General features: G+C 47.8%; 10 protein-coding genes across 10 annotated transcripts; 4 read left to right on the top strand and 6 right to left on the bottom strand.

Annotated features, from left to right (window-relative positions):
• Nucleotides 1-524: 524 nt before the first annotated feature.
• LACBIDRAFT_173603 (uncharacterized protein) lies at nucleotides 525-2,112 on the bottom strand. Its single transcript, XM_001880093.1, has 9 exons — nucleotides 2,085-2,112; nucleotides 1,813-2,035; nucleotides 1,695-1,765; nucleotides 1,604-1,632; nucleotides 1,413-1,551; nucleotides 974-1,355; nucleotides 883-919; nucleotides 708-830; nucleotides 525-654 (listed from the first exon to the last, which is right to left on the bottom strand). The coding sequence occupies exons 1-9, from the start codon at nucleotides 2,105-2,107 to the stop codon at nucleotides 629-631; spliced, it is 1,053 nt and encodes a 350-aa protein (XP_001880128.1). The 5' UTR covers nucleotides 2,108-2,112; the 3' UTR covers nucleotides 525-628.
• A 138-nt stretch (nucleotides 2,113-2,250) lies between these two features.
• On the top strand, nucleotides 2,251-3,201 carry LACBIDRAFT_399438 (actin-related protein ARPC3; the record flags this gene model as incomplete). The annotated part of the gene is made up of 7 exons (XM_001880334.1): nucleotides 2,251-2,253; nucleotides 2,305-2,385; nucleotides 2,436-2,473; nucleotides 2,524-2,731; nucleotides 2,781-2,860; nucleotides 2,911-3,001; nucleotides 3,059-3,201. 7 exons carry the CDS (start codon nucleotides 2,251-2,253, stop codon nucleotides 3,068-3,070), a joined length of 513 nt encoding a protein of 170 aa, XP_001880369.1. The 3' UTR covers nucleotides 3,071-3,201.
• A 92-nt stretch (nucleotides 3,202-3,293) lies between these two features.
• On the bottom strand, nucleotides 3,294-3,944 carry LACBIDRAFT_296263 (uncharacterized protein; the record flags this gene model as incomplete). Its single annotated transcript, XM_001880092.1, has 1 exon — nucleotides 3,294-3,944. One exon carries the CDS (start codon nucleotides 3,942-3,944, stop codon nucleotides 3,294-3,296), a length of 651 nt encoding a protein of 216 aa, XP_001880127.1.
• A 393-nt stretch (nucleotides 3,945-4,337) lies between these two features.
• Nucleotides 4,338-8,583, bottom strand: CHR16219 (SNF2 superfamily protein; the record flags this gene model as incomplete). Its single annotated transcript, XM_001880091.1, has 31 exons — nucleotides 8,466-8,583; nucleotides 8,359-8,419; nucleotides 8,199-8,310; nucleotides 8,097-8,158; nucleotides 7,888-8,041; nucleotides 7,632-7,812; nucleotides 7,481-7,578; nucleotides 7,415-7,430; nucleotides 7,278-7,363; nucleotides 7,123-7,180; nucleotides 6,800-7,086; nucleotides 6,637-6,747; nucleotides 6,573-6,587; nucleotides 6,404-6,526; nucleotides 6,312-6,350; nucleotides 6,219-6,260; nucleotides 6,124-6,168; nucleotides 5,999-6,070; nucleotides 5,671-5,942; nucleotides 5,581-5,620; nucleotides 5,461-5,529; nucleotides 5,317-5,439; nucleotides 5,241-5,266; nucleotides 5,124-5,193; nucleotides 4,908-4,930; nucleotides 4,827-4,881; nucleotides 4,739-4,769; nucleotides 4,672-4,690; nucleotides 4,602-4,610; nucleotides 4,534-4,543; nucleotides 4,338-4,475 (listed from the first exon to the last, which is right to left on the bottom strand). Coding segments are annotated over exons 1-31 (2,484 nt in total), but the record flags the coding sequence as incomplete, so codon positions are not given.
• An 887-nt stretch (nucleotides 8,584-9,470) lies between these two features.
• On the top strand, nucleotides 9,471-10,636 carry LACBIDRAFT_249303 (uncharacterized protein; the record flags this gene model as incomplete). Its single annotated transcript, XM_001880333.1, has 6 exons — nucleotides 9,471-9,552; nucleotides 9,604-9,684; nucleotides 9,738-10,023; nucleotides 10,080-10,230; nucleotides 10,278-10,443; nucleotides 10,497-10,636. 6 exons carry the CDS (start codon nucleotides 9,471-9,473, stop codon nucleotides 10,634-10,636), a joined length of 906 nt encoding a protein of 301 aa, XP_001880368.1.
• A 236-nt stretch (nucleotides 10,637-10,872) lies between these two features.
• On the bottom strand, nucleotides 10,873-15,605 carry LACBIDRAFT_296260 (uncharacterized protein; the record flags this gene model as incomplete). The annotated part of the gene is made up of 11 exons (XM_001880090.1): nucleotides 10,873-10,956; nucleotides 11,005-11,064; nucleotides 11,116-11,238; nucleotides 11,294-11,440; nucleotides 11,493-11,798; nucleotides 11,857-11,946; nucleotides 12,006-12,077; nucleotides 12,126-12,445; nucleotides 12,494-13,535; nucleotides 13,677-15,310; nucleotides 15,389-15,605. The coding sequence occupies 11 exons, from the start codon at nucleotides 15,603-15,605 to the stop codon at nucleotides 10,873-10,875; spliced, it is 4,095 nt and encodes a 1,364-aa protein (XP_001880125.1).
• Nucleotides 15,606-16,114: 509 nt separating this feature from the next.
• LACBIDRAFT_296259 (uncharacterized protein) lies at nucleotides 16,115-17,055 on the bottom strand (the record flags this gene model as incomplete). Its single annotated transcript, XM_001880089.1, has 4 exons — nucleotides 16,115-16,287; nucleotides 16,340-16,572; nucleotides 16,624-16,947; nucleotides 16,997-17,055. The coding sequence occupies 4 exons, from the start codon at nucleotides 17,053-17,055 to the stop codon at nucleotides 16,115-16,117; spliced, it is 789 nt and encodes a 262-aa protein (XP_001880124.1).
• A 306-nt stretch (nucleotides 17,056-17,361) lies between these two features.
• On the top strand, nucleotides 17,362-19,277 carry LACBIDRAFT_326369 (uncharacterized protein; the record flags this gene model as incomplete). The annotated part of the gene is made up of 3 exons (XM_001880332.1): nucleotides 17,362-17,537; nucleotides 17,604-18,364; nucleotides 18,394-19,277. 3 exons carry the CDS (start codon nucleotides 17,362-17,364, stop codon nucleotides 19,275-19,277), a joined length of 1,821 nt encoding a protein of 606 aa, XP_001880367.1.
• Nucleotides 19,278-19,540: 263 nt separating this feature from the next.
• Nucleotides 19,541-20,613, top strand: LACBIDRAFT_184639 (40S ribosomal protein S5). The gene is made up of 6 exons (XM_001880331.1): nucleotides 19,541-19,657; nucleotides 19,711-19,848; nucleotides 19,910-20,015; nucleotides 20,068-20,208; nucleotides 20,261-20,362; nucleotides 20,416-20,613. Exons 1-6 carry the CDS (start codon nucleotides 19,581-19,583, stop codon nucleotides 20,455-20,457), a joined length of 606 nt encoding a protein of 201 aa, XP_001880366.1. The 5' UTR covers nucleotides 19,541-19,580; the 3' UTR covers nucleotides 20,458-20,613.
• A 287-nt stretch (nucleotides 20,614-20,900) lies between these two features.
• On the bottom strand, nucleotides 20,901-21,508 carry LACBIDRAFT_296256 (uncharacterized protein; the record flags this gene model as incomplete). The annotated part of the gene is made up of 1 exon (XM_001880088.1): nucleotides 20,901-21,508. Exon 1 carries the CDS (start codon nucleotides 21,099-21,101, stop codon nucleotides 20,901-20,903), a length of 201 nt encoding a protein of 66 aa, XP_001880123.1. The 5' UTR covers nucleotides 21,102-21,508.
• Nucleotides 21,509-21,737: the final 229 nt, after the last annotated feature.

The raw sequence follows: 21,737 nt of genomic DNA, 5'->3' as shown, positions 1-21,737 counted from the left end.
AGACCTGAGTAGTGAGGGCAGGATTGGGTGCAAATGGCATATGGTTCTGCATGATTGTCACCTTACATACTGATGTGTTGTTTGTTTACAACATTTAAAAGTACCGCGACTTCAAACAAACACACCGGCCAGGGGCGCTGCTTGGGCGCTGCAGCGCCCGCCCCTCTCTGACCCCTCCCTGAGCATTACCCTGGTGCAAAGAATAGAAAATTATCTTAGAAACGCGAATTTTCTCCGACTACAGGTGGGCGGTCGCTAATTGGTCCCTAAAATTGCGGTTGCGGCCAGTGCTGCGCATGGCAGTTGTGATCACATGATACAGCTGTTGTGAAATCGATTTCTGGTTGAGAGGCTTTGATAACTAAGTAGTTGATGGTAGCCAGGTACTTAATTGTTATTTCAATCTCGCTGGATTTCTATCCACTATCTTCCTATGGTCCGATTATGTAGTGCTCACATTGTCTAAACGGTTCAAGACGCGCTCTCGTTGTGCTGAAATGCGCCGATTTGCAAAACTAGGTCGTGATAGTACTTGTGTAAACCTTGAGTCAACAGCAGATTCAATTACATAGGCATTTTACTTTTATGTAGGTGCTAGTTAGATCAACCATGGAAAGCAAAACGTCCTTTACTTAATCTCCATGAGCTTCACCTCTGCAAAAAAGTATGTCAGATCTACGTTTTAGTATTAGGTGAATAGGGAATACCAAAGGTAAGAGTAGAGTTCGCTGGAATAGCACCAGAAGCCTTCTTGCCGTACGCCATCGCAGGAGGGATCGTGAGGACCCGCTCGCCACCCACCTGCATTCCGACGATGCCCTCGTCCCAACCTGTCCAAGACACATGTAAGTCCAGATATTAATAAATAACCAACAAGTTTACCCTTAATGACCTCGCCTTGGCCAAGGTGGAAGGTAAACTGAACGAGATGTATGAGGTGGGCAATGTTGAAATTCGTCATATGAACACATACCGGTTTGCCTTTGACGTTCTTGTCGAAGACTTTACCGTTTTGGAGTTTTCCGATATATCGCATGAGGACAGTGTTGCCCTTCTTCGCTTGGGGACCAGTGCCAACCTTGCTATCTTTGATCTTGATGCCTCCAGGGAGCTCCTTCGCTTTAGGTTCGTCAGCTACTTTTTTTTCCTTCTTCTCCTTCTCCTCCTTCTTCTCTTCTTTCTTGTCCTTGGTCTCTTCGCCAGTGGGCACTGCGGCACCTCCTTCCGCCTTTTGCTTTTTGTTCTTCTTCTTCTCAGCTTTACTCAATTTCGGAGCTTCACCGTCAGCGGCGTCGGATTCGCGAGGCCGTTTTTGGGGTTTGGTAGCCTCCTCCTCCTTGACTTCTTCAAACCGGCTGATAAAAGAGGATTTCATTTAACAACGCCTGATGTGAAGACGAGAACATACTCGCCTTGCGTCGCTTTCCAACCCGTCAACATCTTCAGGGTTCATTTCGACGTCAGAGCTGACTTCTCGGAGATCATAAGCGTCCTCATCATCCAAGTCTTCGTCAGAATCGTCATCGAAGGGGGGCTGATTTAGTGGTTGATCTAAAACCATATATCAGGCAAAAGGGAATAACGAGAAACAAAAGAGACGCACCGATATAGTTTCCAGTTAAGTAGACAGTGCTGTATGAAACGAGAGTTGTAGAAGTGAAAGATGAGAATTGGTGGCGCGAGAGATGACTGACTTCTTGCCAACGGCTTCGAATAAGTATTCTTCCTCTTTTTCCAGAATGATGTTGGTCGTAGCTTGTTCAATCTACTGGGTTCGTGAGAATAAAATAATCATCGAGTTGAAGAACATACCTTTCCAGCGGTCAGAGAGCAGAGAACGGTGGTTGAAATGACAGGTGTGGGTTCTTCCTCATCCTCGTCCTCGTCGTCCATTTGAATGGGGCTTTCAAAGGAGAACTTGATGACGGTTCTTCCGGTCGTGTCTTTGAGCTCCTCACCGAGGGCTACATTGGTGATTTGAACATCCGCTTGGGGTATAACGGGCTCAGGCTTTCCAGGTTGCAAGGCCAAGCTCCTGAAGAAAAATGAGGATAAGCTATCCAGAAGGACGCGTCGTTACATACCAAAGACCGATTGCGATAGACATTGAGGATGTAGTTCGTCTGGTGAGAGCGCGCGAATGCTGAAAAAAGTTTTACCTGAACGCGTTTCGTGAACCTGGCAAATGCCGAAGCTCCGCTCAAAACCAGTTGAGGTCATATCTACAACTCAGATGAAACCCGATTTACGATGGTGAGCTTCGTGGATATCGACGAGAAATTCTTGCGCTGACAGCGAGCCCAGTCAAATGTTTTGCGGCCCTACCTAGCGGCGGTGAGGTCAACCCTCACTGCGGCGCTCACCCTCGAGAACTTCTCGTCACAGGTAATTAATGGTTCTGTATTCGTACACCAGGTCATTAACGAGCATCACAGGTTGTAGAACGGCACAACAAACCGGAGGTTGAGACAGGGTATACCCTTCTTCTCATTTCACGCTGCCTCTATGGCTAAACTCATGCAGAACATCAAAGGAGGTTCTACTCAATCCTCTGACGATATCGCGTAACGAGAATGAACGCGTCCTTATCGAATCATCCGTCAACTCTATCCGTCTCAGCATCAAGATCAAACAAGCCGACGAGATTGAAAGAATTCTATGCCATAAATTTACTAGGTTCATGATGCAAAGAGCAGAGAGCTTCATCGTGCTGCGGCGGAAACCTGTGCAGGTGCTTGACCTCCTCTGCGATACGAGGAAGATGGCTGACGCGTACACAGGGTTATGACATTTCTTTCCTCATCACAAACACTCATACAGAAACCATGCTCAAGCACAAAATTGTTGATTTTATCATCCAGTTGCGTTTGCGGGCTTACATAGGTCGCACATACTAACCATCTGTGATAGATTTATGGAGGAAGTTGACAAGGAAATTAGTGAGATGAAGCTCAGTTTAAACGCTCGTGCGCGTATTGTTGCAGAATCGTATCTGACCGCGGTATGTCCCTGTCGCTTCGTCTGCAAGGATCTATTGTCCTCAATATTTCCACGACAGTTCAACGCGTAACAGGCTTTATTCGATACCCTTGCACTCCGACCTTCATTCCATCTTCGAACCGGTCATATAAACAACCTTGCCGTCATTTGTACCGAGTATCGTAATTAACATCCTCAATAAAATACGCATCAAATGGATACATCGGATTCGCCCGCACCACCCAACATTTACCAGCGTTTCGAGGAAAGGCGTCTGTGTGATACTGTCGTAAGACTCGTATTCCTGCCGAGGCTCACGACGATGCCCGTGCTCTTATCCGCTCCTCCAGCCTTGCTTTGATCCTATCAGCCCACTCCCATTCCAGAATAGCATAGCTATGCACGTCGGTATACTTCCCGTCTCCTTCTTTCCAACACTCCTTTCGTTCAGCTTCTAGCCTCACTCCAGCAACGTTCTGCAACCAACCCCCCATGTTGACATTATCAACCCCCGTCTCGAAAGTAGTCCGGTGAAACTTCCGTTCCTCAAATACGTATTTCAACAATGTATATAAAATCTCCGTCGCAGTGCCCTTCCCATGTAGTTCAGGAGAAACGAGGATACCAGCCTCGCACGATCCATTTACTTCGTCAATATTGAACACCCCTGACAAGCCCACAAAGCGCGATGAACCATCTTCGTTTACGATGTACGCGTAGAGATCGAGGATGCGAGGATCTTTGGCGCGCGATTCTCGACGTGCTGCAACTTCGGCGACGGAGATCTGCTCCGGCATAAAGCGAAGATATTTCCGAGATATGGGATCGGAACGGAGGATGGAAACGGCTACATCCTCTTGAGGAGTTGGAGGGGCGAGTCGTATCCGTCCAAAGGGAGATACTAACTCAACGTCGGAATGTGACATAATAGTAGATGATAGTGCAGCTTCAACGTCAACTTGCATGAAATTTTATGAATAGGTAAGCAGGTGACTGTCGGCTCGTCCGCCAACCGGTGGAAGTCCACTCAAAATTATCAACATAATGTCTGAATTAGGTACATGTAGCTTGCTACCAAAGAAAATATGTGCAACATTACAGCAAAGGTGTCAGTAAACTCGGTTTGTTGATTCTCATGCAGCTTGACTCGCTGTCTGCCTCCTGATTCCAAAAAGTTCGACGAGGTCTGAGGTGGAAACATAAGGTGAGCGATCTTTTGAAAGATTGTGCCCTTACCTTGAAGTCTAGCTTCTCTTTGTTGGCGAACGGTTTCTGTGCGTTTGATTCCCGAGAAAGCCTATTCAACAATCGATTACATTAGTGCCAGGAAGATGGTATTTTGCTCAATCTACCTGTTCGATAAGCTGCTTTTTCCGTTCTTGGATTTCAAGGACTTTGCTTTCCACCGTGTCCTCCGCAATAAGCTGGTAAACGTGAACGTTCTTCTTCTGACCAATACGATTGACTCTATCCACTGCTTGGCTTTCAATGCCCTCCTAAAGAGATGGACCAAATTAACACGACGGAGGAAGTCTTGCAATTTTTTTTTCCTACCTGCCACCAGCTAAGTGAAGCAGGAAAGGGGATAAGTAACAGCATGTCGACCGACAAAGTTAACTTACGGATCCATCCTAATAAGGGCACGAACCGTAAGATTTGGGCTTCACTGAGGATGAATAAAACCTGACTCACAGATACACATTATTCGCAACTGAACAAAAATGGATGTGAGAGGAATCTCCCAGACTGATTGAAATACACTTGCCTGTTAAATTTAAACCAAGTGCGCCCTGAAACGAACGAAATTACAATCGATAAATGTGAGTATGGGGCGAAGTAGGACATACCGCCTTCAAGGAAATCAGCATGACCCGAGGGTTTCGTTTAGATGCCAGTCCGCTGCTTCGTCTAGTGTTGTTGTTCCCCACCGTGGCCTTCGATTTCCCTTTTCCTTTCTTTCCCGCGAAAGAAAGGTCTTCATCGTCATCATCATTGGCTACATCTTCCATGACAAAGTCGTCGTCATCATCGCTGTCGAAGGGGAAATCATCATCGTCCAGCGAAGCTCGTCGGGTAACACGTTTTCTGCGAGAAGTTGTGGTGTCCTGTGATGATTGGATTGGTTCGGCGTCTTCAGCCGGAACAGAGAAGCTGGCGAGAGTTTCTTGCCGCCTCTTCGCGCTCATCTGACCATCAAAACGGACATATGGTATTCTAGAGACAGGATCAATTAATGAGCGTACAAAACCACTGAAACCTACCCTTCTTCATCCATCGTCTCCGCAATCTAAACAAGAGATTCAGCGAGTGGGTTGCAGTTGAAACTAAAGAACTGACTTTATCAAGGAATGATGTAAATTGAGAGAAAACGAGTGATTTCTCATTCGTTGGCGTGAGTTTCAATAAATGAATAAGTTGATCTATTTTAGCAGATGAGCCTGCCCGTATGCCAACTGGATTCTCTTCTTGTTCCACTCGAACGGGTTTCTGAGTAAGATCTGTTGGAGGAAGCCTTTCATACAGATCGCCGAGTGTGAGTGGGCGGCGGTCCTGTTGACTACGTTACCCTCGTGATCAAAGCGAAAGCACGTCTAGACATACCATTGGGCACTTAGGATCCCGAGATATCACCTCTGTAATGCTAAATGCGGAATTTCAACAAAATAACTCCCTCGAAAGCAACAAACATACCAAGGGAAACAGAACATGTGCGCACAATTCGTTATTCTTGCATCGTCCAAGACACTGAAACAGATAGGACATTCTTCACAATCTTCAATGGCCTGCCCAAGCTGTTCTTGGAGCCGCAATTTCTCCTCGGGCGATAAAGGTTTTCCATGAATATGAGTACCATCATTCCCCTCTGCATTACGTAGTTCTTCTAGGTAATTCTGAGGTACAAGGCCAGGATGAAGTGCGATTTGTCGCATGCGAGTTAACATGCTAAGCACGTTGGATTGGACCTGATGCAGTGGTAAGACAAAATCGGTCGAGAACTCGGGGGAGGTATGTTTACCACAGCGTTGGCGCCTCTGTTTATGAAGTTCTCAAATCGTTGTTGTGAAACGCGCTGGACTTCGTCGTAGAGCCGCTAAAAAACCCGTAAGTCCTGATCCAATAGGAGGGAAGAAACGCGACACTCACTCTAGCTTCCTCGTTAAGTGCAACAGGCACTTTGATCATTTCAACCTGCAAAGCTTCAGTTGCGACTTCAAAAAAGAAAAAAAACATCTACACACAGGTGGAAGGGGGATCAAAGGAAGACCATTGGCGTCTTGCATCTAAGAAACATGAATGGACGAAAAATGAATAAGAATAGTGAAATTGCGGACTTCTTTGGTTCGACGGATGCATATGTGACTCATTAGAGCCTACGAGACAGTGATTAGGGCATGTTTTTAACGCGAAAGATGTCAAAACTAACGCGAAGCAACTCAACCCCAGCAGCTTCTCCATTCTTGAGGGGCCTGAGTAGAAGACGTTTGTAAAAGTCCTCATTGTCCAATGGGCGACAGATTTGAAGAAATGTGAGTAAGGATCCAAGATCCTGCAACTGCTGTCAAAATAATACTATTGGCGGGGATAAGACTGACCCTTGGAGAGTTGATCTGTGAACGGTCATAAATCGTTCAGATACGAAAAGAGCAATATACATACAATAGGTGTTCCAGTCAAAACCCAACGTCTGTCCGCGTTCAGTGCGACAACTGCCCTCGCCATCTTCGTCTTGGGGTTACGAATAACATGCCCTTCGTCAAGAATGATCCTCTGCAAACGATGATTCCCAGGCGGTCCAGAATTGAAACATTCGAGGCTTTACCTTCCAGTTAACCTCAAATAAGCTACGGTCTAATTTTTTCTTCTTTTTGCTGTGAGCCACGGTGTTTGTTGCGTCCGCATGTTCGCCGGCAACAATTTGATAAGTCGTGATTACCACGTCAAATTTGTGAAGTTCTGCAGAGCTCATCGAGCGATTAGTGTCATAATATACACAGGTAGACAAGGTGCCGGGAGTGCAATGATCTTTTATTTGTTTATCCCAGTTAGATAACACGGAAAGTGGGGCAACTGCGGGGAACATCAATGATGAACAGTAGAACATTTCAACTATTAACTCGCCAATTAAGGTCGTCTTGGAAAAACCTGGATTGTTGTCCTTCTTTGTGGCGATAATCAGAGAAATCATAGTCAAAGTTTTTCCCTATTCAACTCATTTATTAGCCCCGACCACAACAGGTTCTGCAATCAACCCACCAAGCCCTATAAGGATGCAAAATCTATCAGTTCTGTCGGGAGACTGAGAGATAAAAACGTGCCATTGCATCCGCGCATAACGCTCCCCTTCCCAAGGCGGGTGGGGCCGTCTGCGGCGTCTTAGTCGCAACTGAAGGTCAAAGTCAATCTACCATCCTAATCTTTCCGAAGACGTACTCACTGTTATAATAATAGGACTTTCGCGAAGAAGATAAACAAGGGTTGCTGTAAAAAATGAAAGACTCACGGAGCTACCATTCTTCCTTAGCTGCCAGAACTGGACGGGCTTATCCCCCTCCTTCTTGGGTAAAACTGGGTTTTCACGCTCGATGCACCACTGCAAGGCTTGCAACTGTGTGGGTGGTTAACATAAAAATGGAGCTTTTGAAGAGCAGAACTGGCCTGATGTCGCATTAGGTTTACTGTCAATTCGCCAGTCTCCAAACTAGGTGGATTCGGGTGCAAAGGAAGGCTCAGGACATCATCGGTGGAACAGAGTGTGTCAAGCAACGAGCCGCGCCGTCCCTCGTCGTCGACTTTTTCTAGGCTGCTTAACATCTGCCTCAACTCAGCGGCTTTCTGCAATGCCTCCTGCTGTTTCTGCGCCGCCTCCCTTTGAGCAGGCGTTTGATTGCGCTGTTGCGAAGGGCCAACGGCAGCAGAAGGAGTGCGGCCAACCGAAGCAGGAACAACAGGGGTGCTGGTTGCGGTTTGACGAGATGGAAACCCTCGCTGACCAGGGGTGGCCCATCCCAGAAGGGGCTCCAAGGAATTTCTTTTGTCAGATGGGCCAAATATCTTCAAACGTCTACGAATCTATCCTATCAGACAGCAGAATAAGGCTCGTTGAATTTGCCACGCACAAGGAGAGGGTATAACCCCTGGAACCAGAAACTTTTTGATAAACATCAGCTAGAACCCGCCACTGTAATTGATGGATACTTGCGATTCCCGTCGTTGACGACTCCTTCAACCGTCACCAGTTGCCTGTCCATGAGAGTGGCCAATTTCGATGCAACGTTCCGAGGAAGATGACCAACTTGAACATGTCCTATATTTTTCACTTGAATGGCGTTCCTAGTCGGCATTAAGTAGTCGAAGGAATGCCATACAGGGCAATATTACCTATCATACGGATTATTAGGTTCCCGAACCAGGAGAACTTCTTCCCCAGGACCAACCAAACCTGAGACAGCGTCAAAGATATCCAGAGACAGAAAATCACTCCTAACCTTTGTAATATTGTATGCCAACAACATTGGTGGCCATGGTGCAGTAGATTTCGTCCTTGGCCTCCTCGTCCACAGAATCTTCTTCGATTTCTTCCTCAACTGCTTGAGACGCAGATGGAAAGGAGACAACAGGCGCTGAATGCTGCGACACCACTGGCTGAACTTCGAGAGGTGCCTTTCTCTTCAAACTTGTCGGTCCAGAGCCAGTATTTGGTGTTGCAGGGTTGAGCGCTTTGCTTTTGGCTGTTTCTGGAATATCTGCGGGATCGATACGACGTAGTGATATCGCTAGTCGGATCTTTTGCTGGTCTGAGGGCCTGGGAGAGACAGGATTTGGTTTACAGAAAACTTCATAGCATGAGAAGTGAACGAACTTCAAATCCTGGAAACCAGTAATATTGTTGACTGTGGCAATAGCGAGCCGTTCGAGGATGGCTGGGGTGACGCATCCCCTGATTTCCATTCAGCAACGAGAAAAAAACAGAAAGAGATCACATATTACCAGTGACGCCATTCCACAGTTTGGGAGAATTCGTCAACTGTGGTTTCACCGTAGCGAAGAGTTCCGATGGGTAGGGAGGAATTCTATGACCCGTAGCTGTAGCACAAAACATTTAGGGTAAAGTTGACGCGAACCTTGCAGGGCACGGGACCATGGCATTTAGCTCGCGTACTTTTGCTGTACTTTACGAGAGATAAGTACGATGCAAAGGGTTAGATGAAAGAAGGAGATACCCCGACTGCATGACTACTCATTGTTTTGCGAACACGACTTTTTGGTGCCAGAGGGTCAAGCAAAAGGAGTTACTTACGTTGATTCAGGCGCGTCGGAAACGATCTGCGCAAACAAACACCAACGCGCCACTAGTGCCAATTTACTTTTACGTATCTCTACCTCGTATTTTCACTTTTACTATACCTGACATTGAGATGGACGCGTCACCCGGTGCGACGAATCCCCTCCTCGTCAGATTGCACTCTTTCTGACCTCAAAGTTCCACAGAGATGGTCTTTGATCCAGACCAAGACCCTGAAGAGAAACGTGCCGTGAGGCAGAACTACCGGTCATTAACCAGAAAAATCGAAGGTATGTGGTTTCACCGTCTCTATGACCTCCACCAGTTGATTACATCCCAAGAGCAACAGGCTAACCCTAATGATTACACGGCGGAGGAACTTCTTCAACAAGTGCGGCAAGCAGACAAACTCTTCGATAAAGGTGTGAACGGGGTAGTCCTGCCCCTTTCGGTCACGCTGAAGCACATTCATTAGTCAAAGGGCCGCAAGAAGCGACTTTGGACTCGCATCTACTTTTAATGGCGTCTAACATGGGTGCTCAAAAAGCACGAGCGATGAAATCAGGCTCTGGTGCATTTGATGTGGACGAATTCGTATCCAAATTAATAACGTTTATGGGCGGTCGTAAGCCACTTGAGGAATCGTTGCCCCAGGATTCCGATGATGGAGAAGATGGAGACGGGGAAGCACCCCTCGATTGGGATAGGATTGGACGGAAAGCCCTTGCGAAGAGCAGACGCGTCCCCGTGATGGGTTTCATGTCAATTAATCCCTCTCTTATCTGCCAGATTTCTCACATTGTTTTCCACTTTAAAGGCTTGGCCCTCTGTCCATTGAACAGAAAAAAAGAGCACAAGTGAAGCGTTCAAAGCTTGAAAAGAACAAGGATGAGGAGCAAAAACCTCAAGAACTGAAGGAAGAGGATATTCAACGCTCAGAAAACGAAACGACGAAGAATGTCGCCGTAGTACGTCTGCCAGTTTTGTCGACGTCTAGTTGCCGACGTATATTCAGCTCACGCGAATTTTGGAACAAATGGAGGAATCGAAGATAAACATTTTCAAATTCGTCATTAATCCCAAAGATTTTGCGCAGTCGGTGGAGAACATATTCTACCTTTCTTTTCTAATACGAGACGGAAAGGTTGCTTTTGAGACTGAGGATGGAGAGCCCGTGATCTGTAGGCTTCATGTCATCCCCATCTGATTAATCTCCTCATCTATTTTTTGCCAGACATGTGCGAACCACCCTCAGATGAAGATTATCAGGGCGGCTTGAAGAAACAACAGATGGTTCTGGAGTTTGATATGGCGACCTGGAGCGTCAGTCTTGCTTACTTGACCCGCAAGGGTAATTTATTGATCGGTGTTTAGCGAGCCATCGAAGTTTTCAACATTACCAGGTCCATGATACCCCAACGCCCCCCCGCAAGGACAAAACTTGACAAGTGGTATGGTTAAGAGTTGGGAGCCGTGGCCTTGATTATACTATACCTACTAACTTATCTAATTAATATCCCTCCGTAATGCGCCCACGTTGGTTTATGATTACGCCAAATACTTTGAATGATCCAAAAACTTATACAGATATAGAATGGATTGAGTTGGTATCAAGGTATATCCGTTACAGCGACACCCAGCGGAAGCATGGCCTCGTCTTTTAAAGCGCTTCGATCCCAAGTATAAGTATCCAACTGACGCAAGTCAGACGACGATGAGAACAGTTCAGAATAATCACTCACATGACTTGAGGCTTCAGTAGAAGATAGTAGATTCATATGATCCGGTACTTCACCGTTATTCTATACCACTGAGGTGAGCAACGCGAAAGCGAAAGAGGGGATAAACGATACCAAGAAAACTTCATCCAAACAACGAACACTGAGCCGAAGGTCGAGGGGCAGCTGCGAGGGAAGTACGAGAACATGGACTGTAGGTTTGTATGGTCGCTCCGACGCTGCTCGTTTCGCAAGTTTCTGAACAAAGACCACAGTTAGATGTGACGAATACAAGAGGAGGAAAAGTACATACCACGGCAACATTTATCGCAAGCCTGATGTCTTGCCTCCGATCTCGGGCTTCAGTGCCCACCAGCACAAACAACTCCCATATACAATCGAGGATATAAGCTGATTGCTGGTTGAAGCTTCGTTCCGAAAAGGTCTCTACAGGTGTTATCTACCACAGGAAGATCAGTGGTAACTCAACGTCGAAAATATAATAGACTGACTGCATGCTTATTGCGGCTCGCCTCCACCTTCCAGATGCTTGGATCAATGACGGGGGAAGTCTTTCTCCATTGCCAATAGTCGGCTTTTGCGAATTGTTCGTCTCCGAGAATCATCCAGAACATTTCATCGGTATCGTTCTCACCCTCAAGGAGCTCCACCGGCGGGGCCGATGTCCTGACAAGGCCTTCGGCATATTCGATGGCCGCCTTCCTCTCGAGATCAGTTGAGCCACAGCCATGCCATACGTATACCGTATCCAGGATTGTGAGACAGTAGGAGAATCCAGAACACAGATTGCGAACGTTCTGGAGTGAACATCGCCCATTTAGTGTTTAAATATTTACAGGACGCTATCGATCGTACCAGTTCGTGCTCGTCGATCAATATGACGCCGTGAGACAATCTGACCGAATGCATTGTTGTGTTTTCGGGTGTCCAGTGCGTCCGAGTTCCCTGAGTTGTACAAAGTTAACGACTGTGCCGAGGTGCAAGTCTATCTAGGCTTAGCATACCTGACGAACAGCCAGCCGCCCACCCAGAGCGAAAACTAACTCAATCGGTTCGGAGTTTTGGTAAACAAGGGACTGTACCAGTTTAATCAGTCATTAAGACAGACGAAAGTGAAGACGCACAGGGCTTGTTCCATAATGCTTCGCTAGTTCTTGTAGCTTCTTCTCCTCCTTCTCGCCCCAGTGGCTTCGTTTTCCTATCCACGCCCAAACTGTCGTCGACGCCAAGCTAGTACTCTTCGACTTTGTACGATTGACAACAGCCAATGTCTCTGTGTCATAGAAAATGTCCAAGTTTTGCGAAAGAGTACTTGCCGTGGCGCCTTTGATGACAATTACGTCCACCGAAATGGTCTGTGTGTCGGGTGGCAGTGATAACGTGTGGAACTGTGGTCTGGCTAAAGATGCAATGTCAACCTCGGGTAGCGACTCGTCTTGGTGATCTACACAATATATTCAAGCGATACTCTTCGAAGGAGCGAAAAACTCACTTATATGAATAACGTTTTGCGCTTGTCCGACTCGCGCAGAGTCGGCACCGCCATTTACTGACTCATTGCGAAGGGAGGGTGCACTTATACCAGATAACGTACCAGAAGGAGATGACGTAGGTGTGGCCTCCTCTTTCAGTGGTGGTAAAACAACAGCAGAGTATCTCTCGTAGCTAGATTTGCGTTTCTCTGCCGGCATAGTACTGCGAGACTTCATTGGCTCCATGACTGATGTTGACGCAGTCTCTACAACGATCGAAGTTGGTGAAACATCCAGCCTTCCGACCACTGCTGGATGATCGCTAAGTGCTTGAGCAACATCCATAACTGTAGCGCGGTTCCCTGTACTGGGGATGCGATTGTGTTTCGAAGATGCGTTTACAATGGCCCCACTATCCCGCGCATCCATGGGGGTTGAGGCGACTGGCCTTGCGATATCCAGTCGAGGGGAGCGCTGTTGGGGGAAATTAGCCTCGTCAAATGGCGCTGTTGGGGGAGCTATGTTTAGTAGGGGTTGTTTGAGCATTCCTGAAGGTTTGGACCTGGACTCAGCATGGGGGTTCTGGGGGAGATTAGAAGTGACAGGCCCGGCCCAAACCGATCGTGGGGAGCGCTCGGGAGGTGAACTGGCCTCGTCGACTCGTGCTGTTGAGAGTACCATACCTGGAAGGGGTTGCTTGAGCATCCCCGAGGGTTTCAACCTAGATTCGGCTAAGAGATTCCCTGAATCCGTTACCTCTTTCGTTTTGGCTTGAGCTGCTCTCGCCCACTCCTTTGTGGCACGGGCAACCTTTGAATCAGAGATGGGTTCTTTAGAGATCGCTTCAGCAGATGGCTGCTTTTTCTGCGATATGGGGGCATCATTTATTGCAAAGCCCCCACTGGAGGGCGAACTTGAGGGAAGTGTTGCGGAAGGCAAACTGTCATCTATGGCCACCTGAGCTGGTCTCTGCATCCAAGATAAGGGCGAAGACTTTTGTGGAAGCTCTGAACTAGTTTGGGCGCTGTACTTCTTGGGTTTTCGAGCTCTGTCTTTCGTCGGCTATCACACAAACAAGGGAGGAAGGAAAGCATGCAAAAAAATATGATTGTAGTAGGGATATAATCCGGATGGGAAAAGGACCAGAGAAAATACATGAATGTGAGTAAATTCCGACATAAAGCATTACCAGGATTAACGCACATGAATCAACGGCTTTCCTGATGAAGCTGCCGTCTCCAGAGAAGCACGAAACTGGCCTTTACGGTTCCCAAAAGTAGGAATTACAGTATGCTTCACCCCCAGCTCGTCAACAGCTGGCAATCGTGTCGAAGATTTGCTAGGTTTGACGACAAACATAGTGGTAGCAGAGCCAAGATCACCTTCAGGAGGCATCTTGTTGATTATCTCCTGCGTCCTGGGGGTGAGAGGTTTGATGGGGGTTGAAGGCCCTGACTTCAGTAAGGAGGGTAAAGATGCTACAGATTTGAGAGATGTAGGCGCTGGGACTGGCTTTTGCATATGTGGCAATTCAGTGGGAAGATCCTTATTATTTGTCGTTGTAAATCTTCTCACTGGAGAAGAGTGGAAAGCATCTTGCCGATGGGAAGGTGAAGTCATGGGGGAAGAAGTGGGCGAAGAATTTGATTGTGTACCAGGTTGCCAACGATCCAGCACAGAACTCTTCCGTCCGCCATTCGCTGGCCGAGATTTGTCAGGTTTGTCAGGTGGAGAAGGTCCCGACTGCTGTTCTAATTGAACGCTGGCCTTCACCATGTTCTGAACAAAGCCGCGTCCCTGAAGTCGACTAATGCTCGGAGATGGGTCCTTTTGAAGCTGGGACCTTTGGAAGGCCGGAGAAGCGATCAGTGTGGCCGGAATTACAGGCGTTTGCGATGGCAAGCGAGCTTCCGGGAGAATTGGTCTCGCCAGAGAGGGTGGCGTAAAAGTAGATGGACGCGAAGATTGAGGAATCAAAGTTTGCCGAGGCTCTTTGGGTATCATAGGCTCTCTCTCATTGGCCATGTAGGAAGGTGTTGAGATGGTACGGTCTCTCATAGGGGTATATTTTGGCGCTACAGGGTTCGATGTGCGCGAGAAAGCGTCACTTCCCAAAGGCCGGGCACTCACAGTTGGAGATTCCCCTAAGTTGTCAGCTGGGGCAGCGATGGGAGTGCTCGTTGTACGTTCCCGAATCCCAGCGTTATGTGCAGAGATCGCATGCTGCTCGGGCTCCCTCTGTCCCTTCACGTACAACTTTGCTGTTGGAAGCTTATCGCGTGGGGGTTTGGAGCTCTCCTTCTCCATTGAGCGCGTAGCCGCGGGGGTTATAACTGTTTCAGGCGTCCGATGAGGTTCACTTTCCGAGAAGGACGGTTTGTTGGCGTATCTTTGAGCAGTTGAAGACGTCGCGGAAGCTGAGCTGCCTCTTGATTGACGGGATCGGTCAGAGTCCTCTTTACTGGAAGCCGAAGGTGTGCTCTCCCGGGTTCCACTCTTCGTAGCCATGCCAGGCATAGCCACCCCTCCCTTTCCAAAAATCGGATGTGGTGCCCTTGTATCTGGTTGGTCAAACTGAGTTGGATCATGAGCGTCTTGTTGAGGAGCATGGCGATTCAATTTGGGTCCGCTCGCACGACCTCCCATAAAGGCAGCGAGAGATATAGATTCGGGCTTTTTCGCCGTCGGGAGTCGCGTCGACAAGGTATCTGATGATCCTTTGTCGGGATTGAAAACATGATTATTGCTAATGATTTTCTGCAATGCATCATTCTGTCGGTTTGGAATCGACTTTGGCTCATCGATCTCGGGGGCGTCGCTCAAGTGGTTATGCCGATCTGAATCCCTGGCTTTCGTGTGAGTAGAAGAAGGTAAGTTCATTGTCACGTACTGAACCAAGTTCAAGTTGAACTTACACATGTTTGGACTATCACTAGGAGTGTTACCGCGGCTTCTGCGTAGACGAGCCCTCCTTGATGCAGCAATCTCTTCTTCTAGTCGTTTTTGTTCTGCTTCCTCATCTGCGTCAACTTGCCGTTGCATCGCCTTGATCTTACTGGTCCATTCTGCGAGGCCAGTCTCAGTATTGGGGATGTCGAACGTTCTTCTAGCTGGGGTTAGAGGTGAGGCCATGAGTGCAACGATGCTTGGAAATGCTAAATGGAGAGGGTATTGGGAATTGTAGATGATGTGCAAGCGTTAGGCCACTTGATACCAGTGGATGCACGGCGGCAGTTCACCAGAATCACCCCTCTGTGATATATCCAGCCTGTACACGTGACTCAGGGTCAGTGCCTCGCATTTATGCGGTCCATTGAACGTCTGTCTTCAATAATTTACTCAACGGAGGAATTCTACAACGCACAGTTGATCATCGATCAATCCTTACCAAGATCCTCAAAATGTGCAATTACCATCCCCTCTCTCTTCTTCATTACATCGGCTTTGTTCCCTCGTCTACGATTCACGTTATTTATTACTATCCTGACATTTTTTCTGTAGACATTCCTCCTGCATCTAAAGTATCGTCGTATGTAGTACTGCTTTGGAGATATATAGCGGCACGGTCATCCAGTACTTATAGCGTCCACAAATCCATGAAATATCGGATTCCAGAGTCCACGTAAATCGAATTCATAATTTTAAGCCAGCAAGGTGAACAAGGTTGAGCCAATGACCAGACCCGACGCAGCAAGACCCGCAACAAGTCCCTGGGAGAGCATGGCCACTGAACCAGCAGCGGCAGCTTTGGAGCTGGTTGAGGCTAATGCGGCATTGGTGGCACTTTCACTAATTCCCGAAGGCGTAGCGCCATCTGTTAAAGCCTTAGCGTTCATCGGAAAATTACGTTCGTTTCGCAAACTCACCCGTGAAGGAGGCACCACATTGTGATTGCAAAGCTGGCGCAGCTTCGGAAACAATGCTAGGAACGTCCTTGGCAATAATGTTATATGCCGCTTTTATACAGTTCGAGCAGGTGATGTTTGTGGGAATGGTGCTGGGAGGGTTGGCCGCAATGGAGAGGATGTTTGTGAGAGTGAGGGGGCCCACAATGGCTTCAATGTTGGTAAGGGTTTCAGTGATGCAGTTTGTACTTCCACTACAATGTTGTTAGTGCCAAGGGGAAGGGCCTTTCACATCGAGCACTCACTCTTTCAAGCAAATGACCTGCCGCACAGTTGGGTAATATTGTTCCACCAGAGTAGTAATGGTTGGCGTAAGATCAGACGTGAATCCCGTAGCGGCCAAATCTGTGGCGCACCCAGTGGTGATGTTTGTCACGACCGCAGCAATGGTTGCGTTACTGCAAGCCGGTGCACCACAGACGGCAGTCAACCAATTGTTAATTGGTGCGACGACGGATTTGTTAGCGCCTCCAGTAGCAATTGGAATTAGTGAAGAAGGGCTCAGGCAAGCAGCGGCATCGGGATTAAGGGCAACGGACGTCAATGCAGTTGTGCATGCCGATGATAGGCTGAATAACGGGTCATTAAACAGTTCATTTGCCTCGAGTGTTGACTTACGATTGAGCTGAAGCGTAAGCAGCCAGCGAGATAACAGCGAAAGCACGAAGGATGGGCATGACGGTCGGTATGATTTTTAAAAAAACAGAACAAGATGGACGGTGGTTTGAAGTGGGTTGTTGCCCCCGCAACCTCCTTTATATGTTGTCAAGCGGCACGCTCGCAGCACAAGGCACATCCATGTGTTGTCATCGGAGCATTGGACAGCATTGGACTCGGCGTCTCCTTTTGCCAAGCTTTTTCCCGGCTTGATCGGAGTCTCGGGGTAATAAATGGAATGGAATTCGTTGCGTCTTGATTTTTGCGATGCTAGTAGATGCTAGTTCTACGCCTTTCTACGCTGATGCGTATGTTTCGTTTTGATCATGGTTCTGGTAGAGGCGGTACAATTATCCGCATCTTTTTCGTTGCTACCGCTAAAAATAACTTCGCATCATCCGTCACCCTCGGTTATGGATTTACTCAAGACTGTCCTCAAAGTGGAAAATCACACCAAAGAGCCTCTGAATATTCGCGGCATTTTCGCTCGATGTGGTGAAATGTACGTCTGCGGTGCAAGGCTCTGTTCTGTAATCAAGATTCTACTGCTTAACCGCCCATCCTGAAGACCTTCCTTATACCCCTATGACGCTGGTGTCTCTGGAGCGTCTCTTTACTTTATGAAATTCACGAACATCGAAAACGCCGAACGTGCAATAGGTCTTGAGCTCGGCGGTGTAGGGATCCGTGTCTACCCAATCAGCACGAATCCTCAGTTGATAAAACAGTATCGATCTACAAATCCCTCTGACTTTGACTCTTATGGACGACCGCGCAGAACAAGCACCTCCAATGCACCCAAGGACACCCTTGATCGACGCCGCGGTTCTACCTCCGTCGTTAGAGCGGAGGCCTCTGGGGTCATGCACTTGGAATTTTCAAGAGATCGGAACCTCTCCAACGCAGCATCGTATACTAGTAAACCACTAGTTATGCCAATGCAAGGTTCATCGAAGTCAAGTGGAACCGGGGGTGGCGACGCGCACGTCACGCCCCGCCACCCTAGTTCCAGCACTCCACTATTGACTCCCGTGACCAATGTCAAGGACGATTTGAATAGTCAGGCGCCAACAGTAGTTGTTTCTTCGACTGACGCGGCACCGTCTACCTCAGCCTTTCCCCTTTCCTTTTCAAATACCATCACAATGAGTCTTTCGGGCGGGGCTATCACATTCGACCTCCAAGAACTCCAACAAGATCCGCAGGTAATTATAGATATCCTAAAGCTGACACAAAGCGAAAGGGGCAATTGGATGATCGTAGCTGCAAACTATCGTCGTTCTTCAAACACTCCAGCTGCCGTAAGCGTTCTGGATGCGATGACCACAGGTAAGAGTGCATAACTGCCTCGCATATAGGTTCTATCGACAAATCTGGGACTTCAGAACTTATGAAAAGAGGCGTTTCAGAGCAAGACCTCAAACCAGCTTTTCTAATGCTGTCGGGTTGCGAAGTTGAACTCGCCAAGAAAGCAAAGGAAAAGAAAGACACCGCTGCTGCTTCGGTTCATTATCGAGCCGCACAAAAATGGCTTCAGAGGGTTTTCGGCGAGGGTGCGCCTCCCCCAGGAACGTTGGCGCGATTGCAGCCTTTCAACGTTGCACCCACTCAAACGACGTCAACTATGGCAACCGATTCTTCTCGTCTCTCATCGAGGTCCATTCCAACTAGCCCCTCGGCCAGCCGATCCATTCCAACTAGCCCCTTGGCCAGCCGATTGAAAGTACCGATTCCCGTTTCGCCGACCACCCCCGGAACACCCTCAATTTCTACCCCTACGAAGCCATTTGGTGCAATACCTACAAAGCCTGGCTACTCAATTTCGTTGTCTCAACATCGAGTACTTGAACGCGAGCTCCAATCTCAGAGAGATCGAAATCATGATCAAGCGCTCCTCCTTTCAGAAGTACGGAACGTGAAACGCAAGCTTGAGGAAGATAATGAACATGAACGAAATTTACGCCGGAAGCTTCAACGGAAACTTGATGAACTTGAAAAGGAGCGCGACGATGCGCGTCGATTGGAGACGTATGCATTGGATCAGATTAAGCGAGAGGTCAGTATCAGAAGAAAGGCAGAAGAGAGAGCTGAGAAGGAGCATGAGTTGAGAATGGAGCTTGTCAAGGCTACGGCAGAAAGGAACATAGATACCAAGGTCGTATTCGAAGATCTCGGAAACGCCCACAACGTGAAGGCTGGGCACATTGGGAACGAGAATACCCCTCCAGACGCTGGAGCATGAAGCTTTTGTACTTAGAACGATTGGTCTGTAATATTACTTGTAACTTGTAAGCCTGTTCCAGAAACAGACGGGAATACATATATAATAGGCAATTTGGTTTCTGAAATAGGCGAGCAACTATACAGTCTTCCGGGAAATGCCGACGACGCCTCAAACCTTGATTTTTGGTGTGAACAATAAGTGCAAATACACGCTCGAGGGTGAGATTGGGTTGCTCAATACTGTGCTCGACGTCAAACTAACATCTTTTTTTCAACGCTAAAGGCCTTCGCGGTTTCCATATCCTCCTCAAGACCTATCAAAATGGCCACTACTCTCCCCAAGGACATCTCCAGGCTCGGTCAAGAAGTTAAACTCTTCGGCAAGTGGGATACTCAGGAGTAAGTTCTATCGCAGGATATGGGAGAGCTCTGTTGATGTCATGAACGTTCAGTGTTGAGGTGAAGGATATCTCCCTCACGGACTACATCCAAGTCCGCCATGCCGTCTATCTCCCTCACACGGCTGGTCGTTACGCCAAAAAGCAGTTCAAGAAGGCGCAGATGCCCATTGTCGAGCGATTGGTTGACAGGTGCGCACATTCTGTAATGGGCGCAAACTCATTTTCTTAAATACTGGCTTCGTGAACACAGCTTGATGATGAAGGGCCGCAACAACGGCAAGAAGCTCATGGCCGTTCGCATTGTTGCACACGCATTCGAAATCATCCACCTCCTCACCGACCAGAACCCCATTCAAGTGCGTTGGCTTTGCATTCGCTTCCGAATAACAAATTTACGTGGATTTGTAGGTTCTGGTCGACGCCATCGTCAACACTGGACCCCGAGAGGATTCCACCCGTATCGGATCGCAGGGTACCGTTCGTCGTCAGGCCGTCGATGTGTCCCCCCTCCGCCGGGTCAACCAATCCATCTCCCTGCTTACCATCGGTGTTCGTACTGCACAGCCAGTTCACGGATTCAATTGTTAACTCTTCTTGATAGACACGTGAATCCGCTTTCCGCAACGTCAAGTCAATCGCTGAGTGCCTGGCTGACGAACTTATCAACGCCGCCAAGGGATCGTCAAACTCATATGCTATCAAGGTTGGTTTATCTCCCTCTCTATCGCGCAGCGACTTACCTATGATCACTTACAGAAAAAGGACGAGCTCGAGCGTGTGGCCAAGTCCAATCGGTGATTTACCGTATTTGTTTTTGGTTCTGCTGGTTCATCAAGCAAAGGGGGGAGCGACGCCTTTTACAATTGTCACCTTTTTTTGACTTTATTGCATGTTTGCCCACTCATGACTTCTCCATGCTGCCTGTTTAACTACATGCCAAAACCGTTATGCTCCTAAAAAACAAATAATTCTGAAAACCAAATGGATCCCCAAGGACACATCCTCCATCGTTCTTCCTGCGCAATAAGCCCCAATCGAGAGCGCACCTCGCATCCCTCCATGGCGAGACAGCTATGGTCATTTTTAGCTTGTGAGATGATGATACGTTGCTCTCTGTTGGGTTTTTACCCGGCTTAGGGGTTGTAAATCACCTTCCAACAAGAAAAACACCGTCCAACAAGAGTAACCTGGGACCATTCGGAAGCCTTACACCCTACGTTCGATATTGATTGATTTCGATTTCAGAGCAACAAATTACAACACGACAAACAGATGCAGGGTAAACAAGAAGAGGCTACTTTATGCTTTTGAACGACTGAAAGATAAGATATAAAATAAAAGCCCAAGTATGTTGCAAGAAAGCTGGTGTGTCCGGCAGGAGGCGCAGGAAGTAACGTAAGTTGGTGGAATATGATTGAATATAAAGTGAAGAGGCCTCCCATTGTGGAATTAGTGGATGGATGGTGTATATAAGGGTGCGCAGAAGTGCGTGAACTCCCAGAGCTTCAGGAAGCGATAAAGTTTTGCTGTCGATCAACGAACAACGCAAGAGGGTGGACGCCTTCCCATGCTGCAGAGACTCGTTGCAGTCACTTGATCTTATCTTTCAAAGCGGAAGTCATCGATTTTGTTTTGATCAGACAGTTGCAATCCCTCCAAGAGCGAGAACACGGGAATGGAGTTTTAAAAAAAGTGTATCTCGTTAAAGTGGGATAGAACAGGACTTAGAGCAGCAATTGAAAAAGATAGGCAGGTGGAGGAGGATATGAAATGCAGGTTCCGATGATTGTTTGGGTGGGTGGGAAGGGGTAATTGGATGTGGTATACAAGGAGTTGAAACACGATTGTTTGTTTTGGGAATTGCATGTCGCTTCGTGCGTGTGCGTCTAGGGCTACAGAGGGGGACGGAAAATATGTAGAATGATCAGATCTCGGATGAAGTGGCGTTGCTCAGGGCCAGTGAGGCTTCATATGAGCCGCCAAAAAAGGGGTTTCAGCACAAGGGGCTTTTGGTTGCTTGTCGACAGTTATGCAACTTTTGATTGCGGGTCATAGATTTTGAGCTCCAAACAGCAAGA

This window comes from Laccaria bicolor, genomic scaffold (genome assembly GCF_000143565.1).
Source record: "Laccaria bicolor S238N-H82 LACBIscaffold_10 genomic scaffold, whole genome shotgun sequence".
In the NCBI taxonomy this organism is placed as follows: Eukaryota; Fungi; Basidiomycota; class Agaricomycetes; order Agaricales; family Hydnangiaceae; genus Laccaria; species Laccaria bicolor.
The sequence above is the reverse complement of the archived record's forward strand: the minus strand, read 5'-3'. Positions and strand labels throughout refer to the sequence as shown.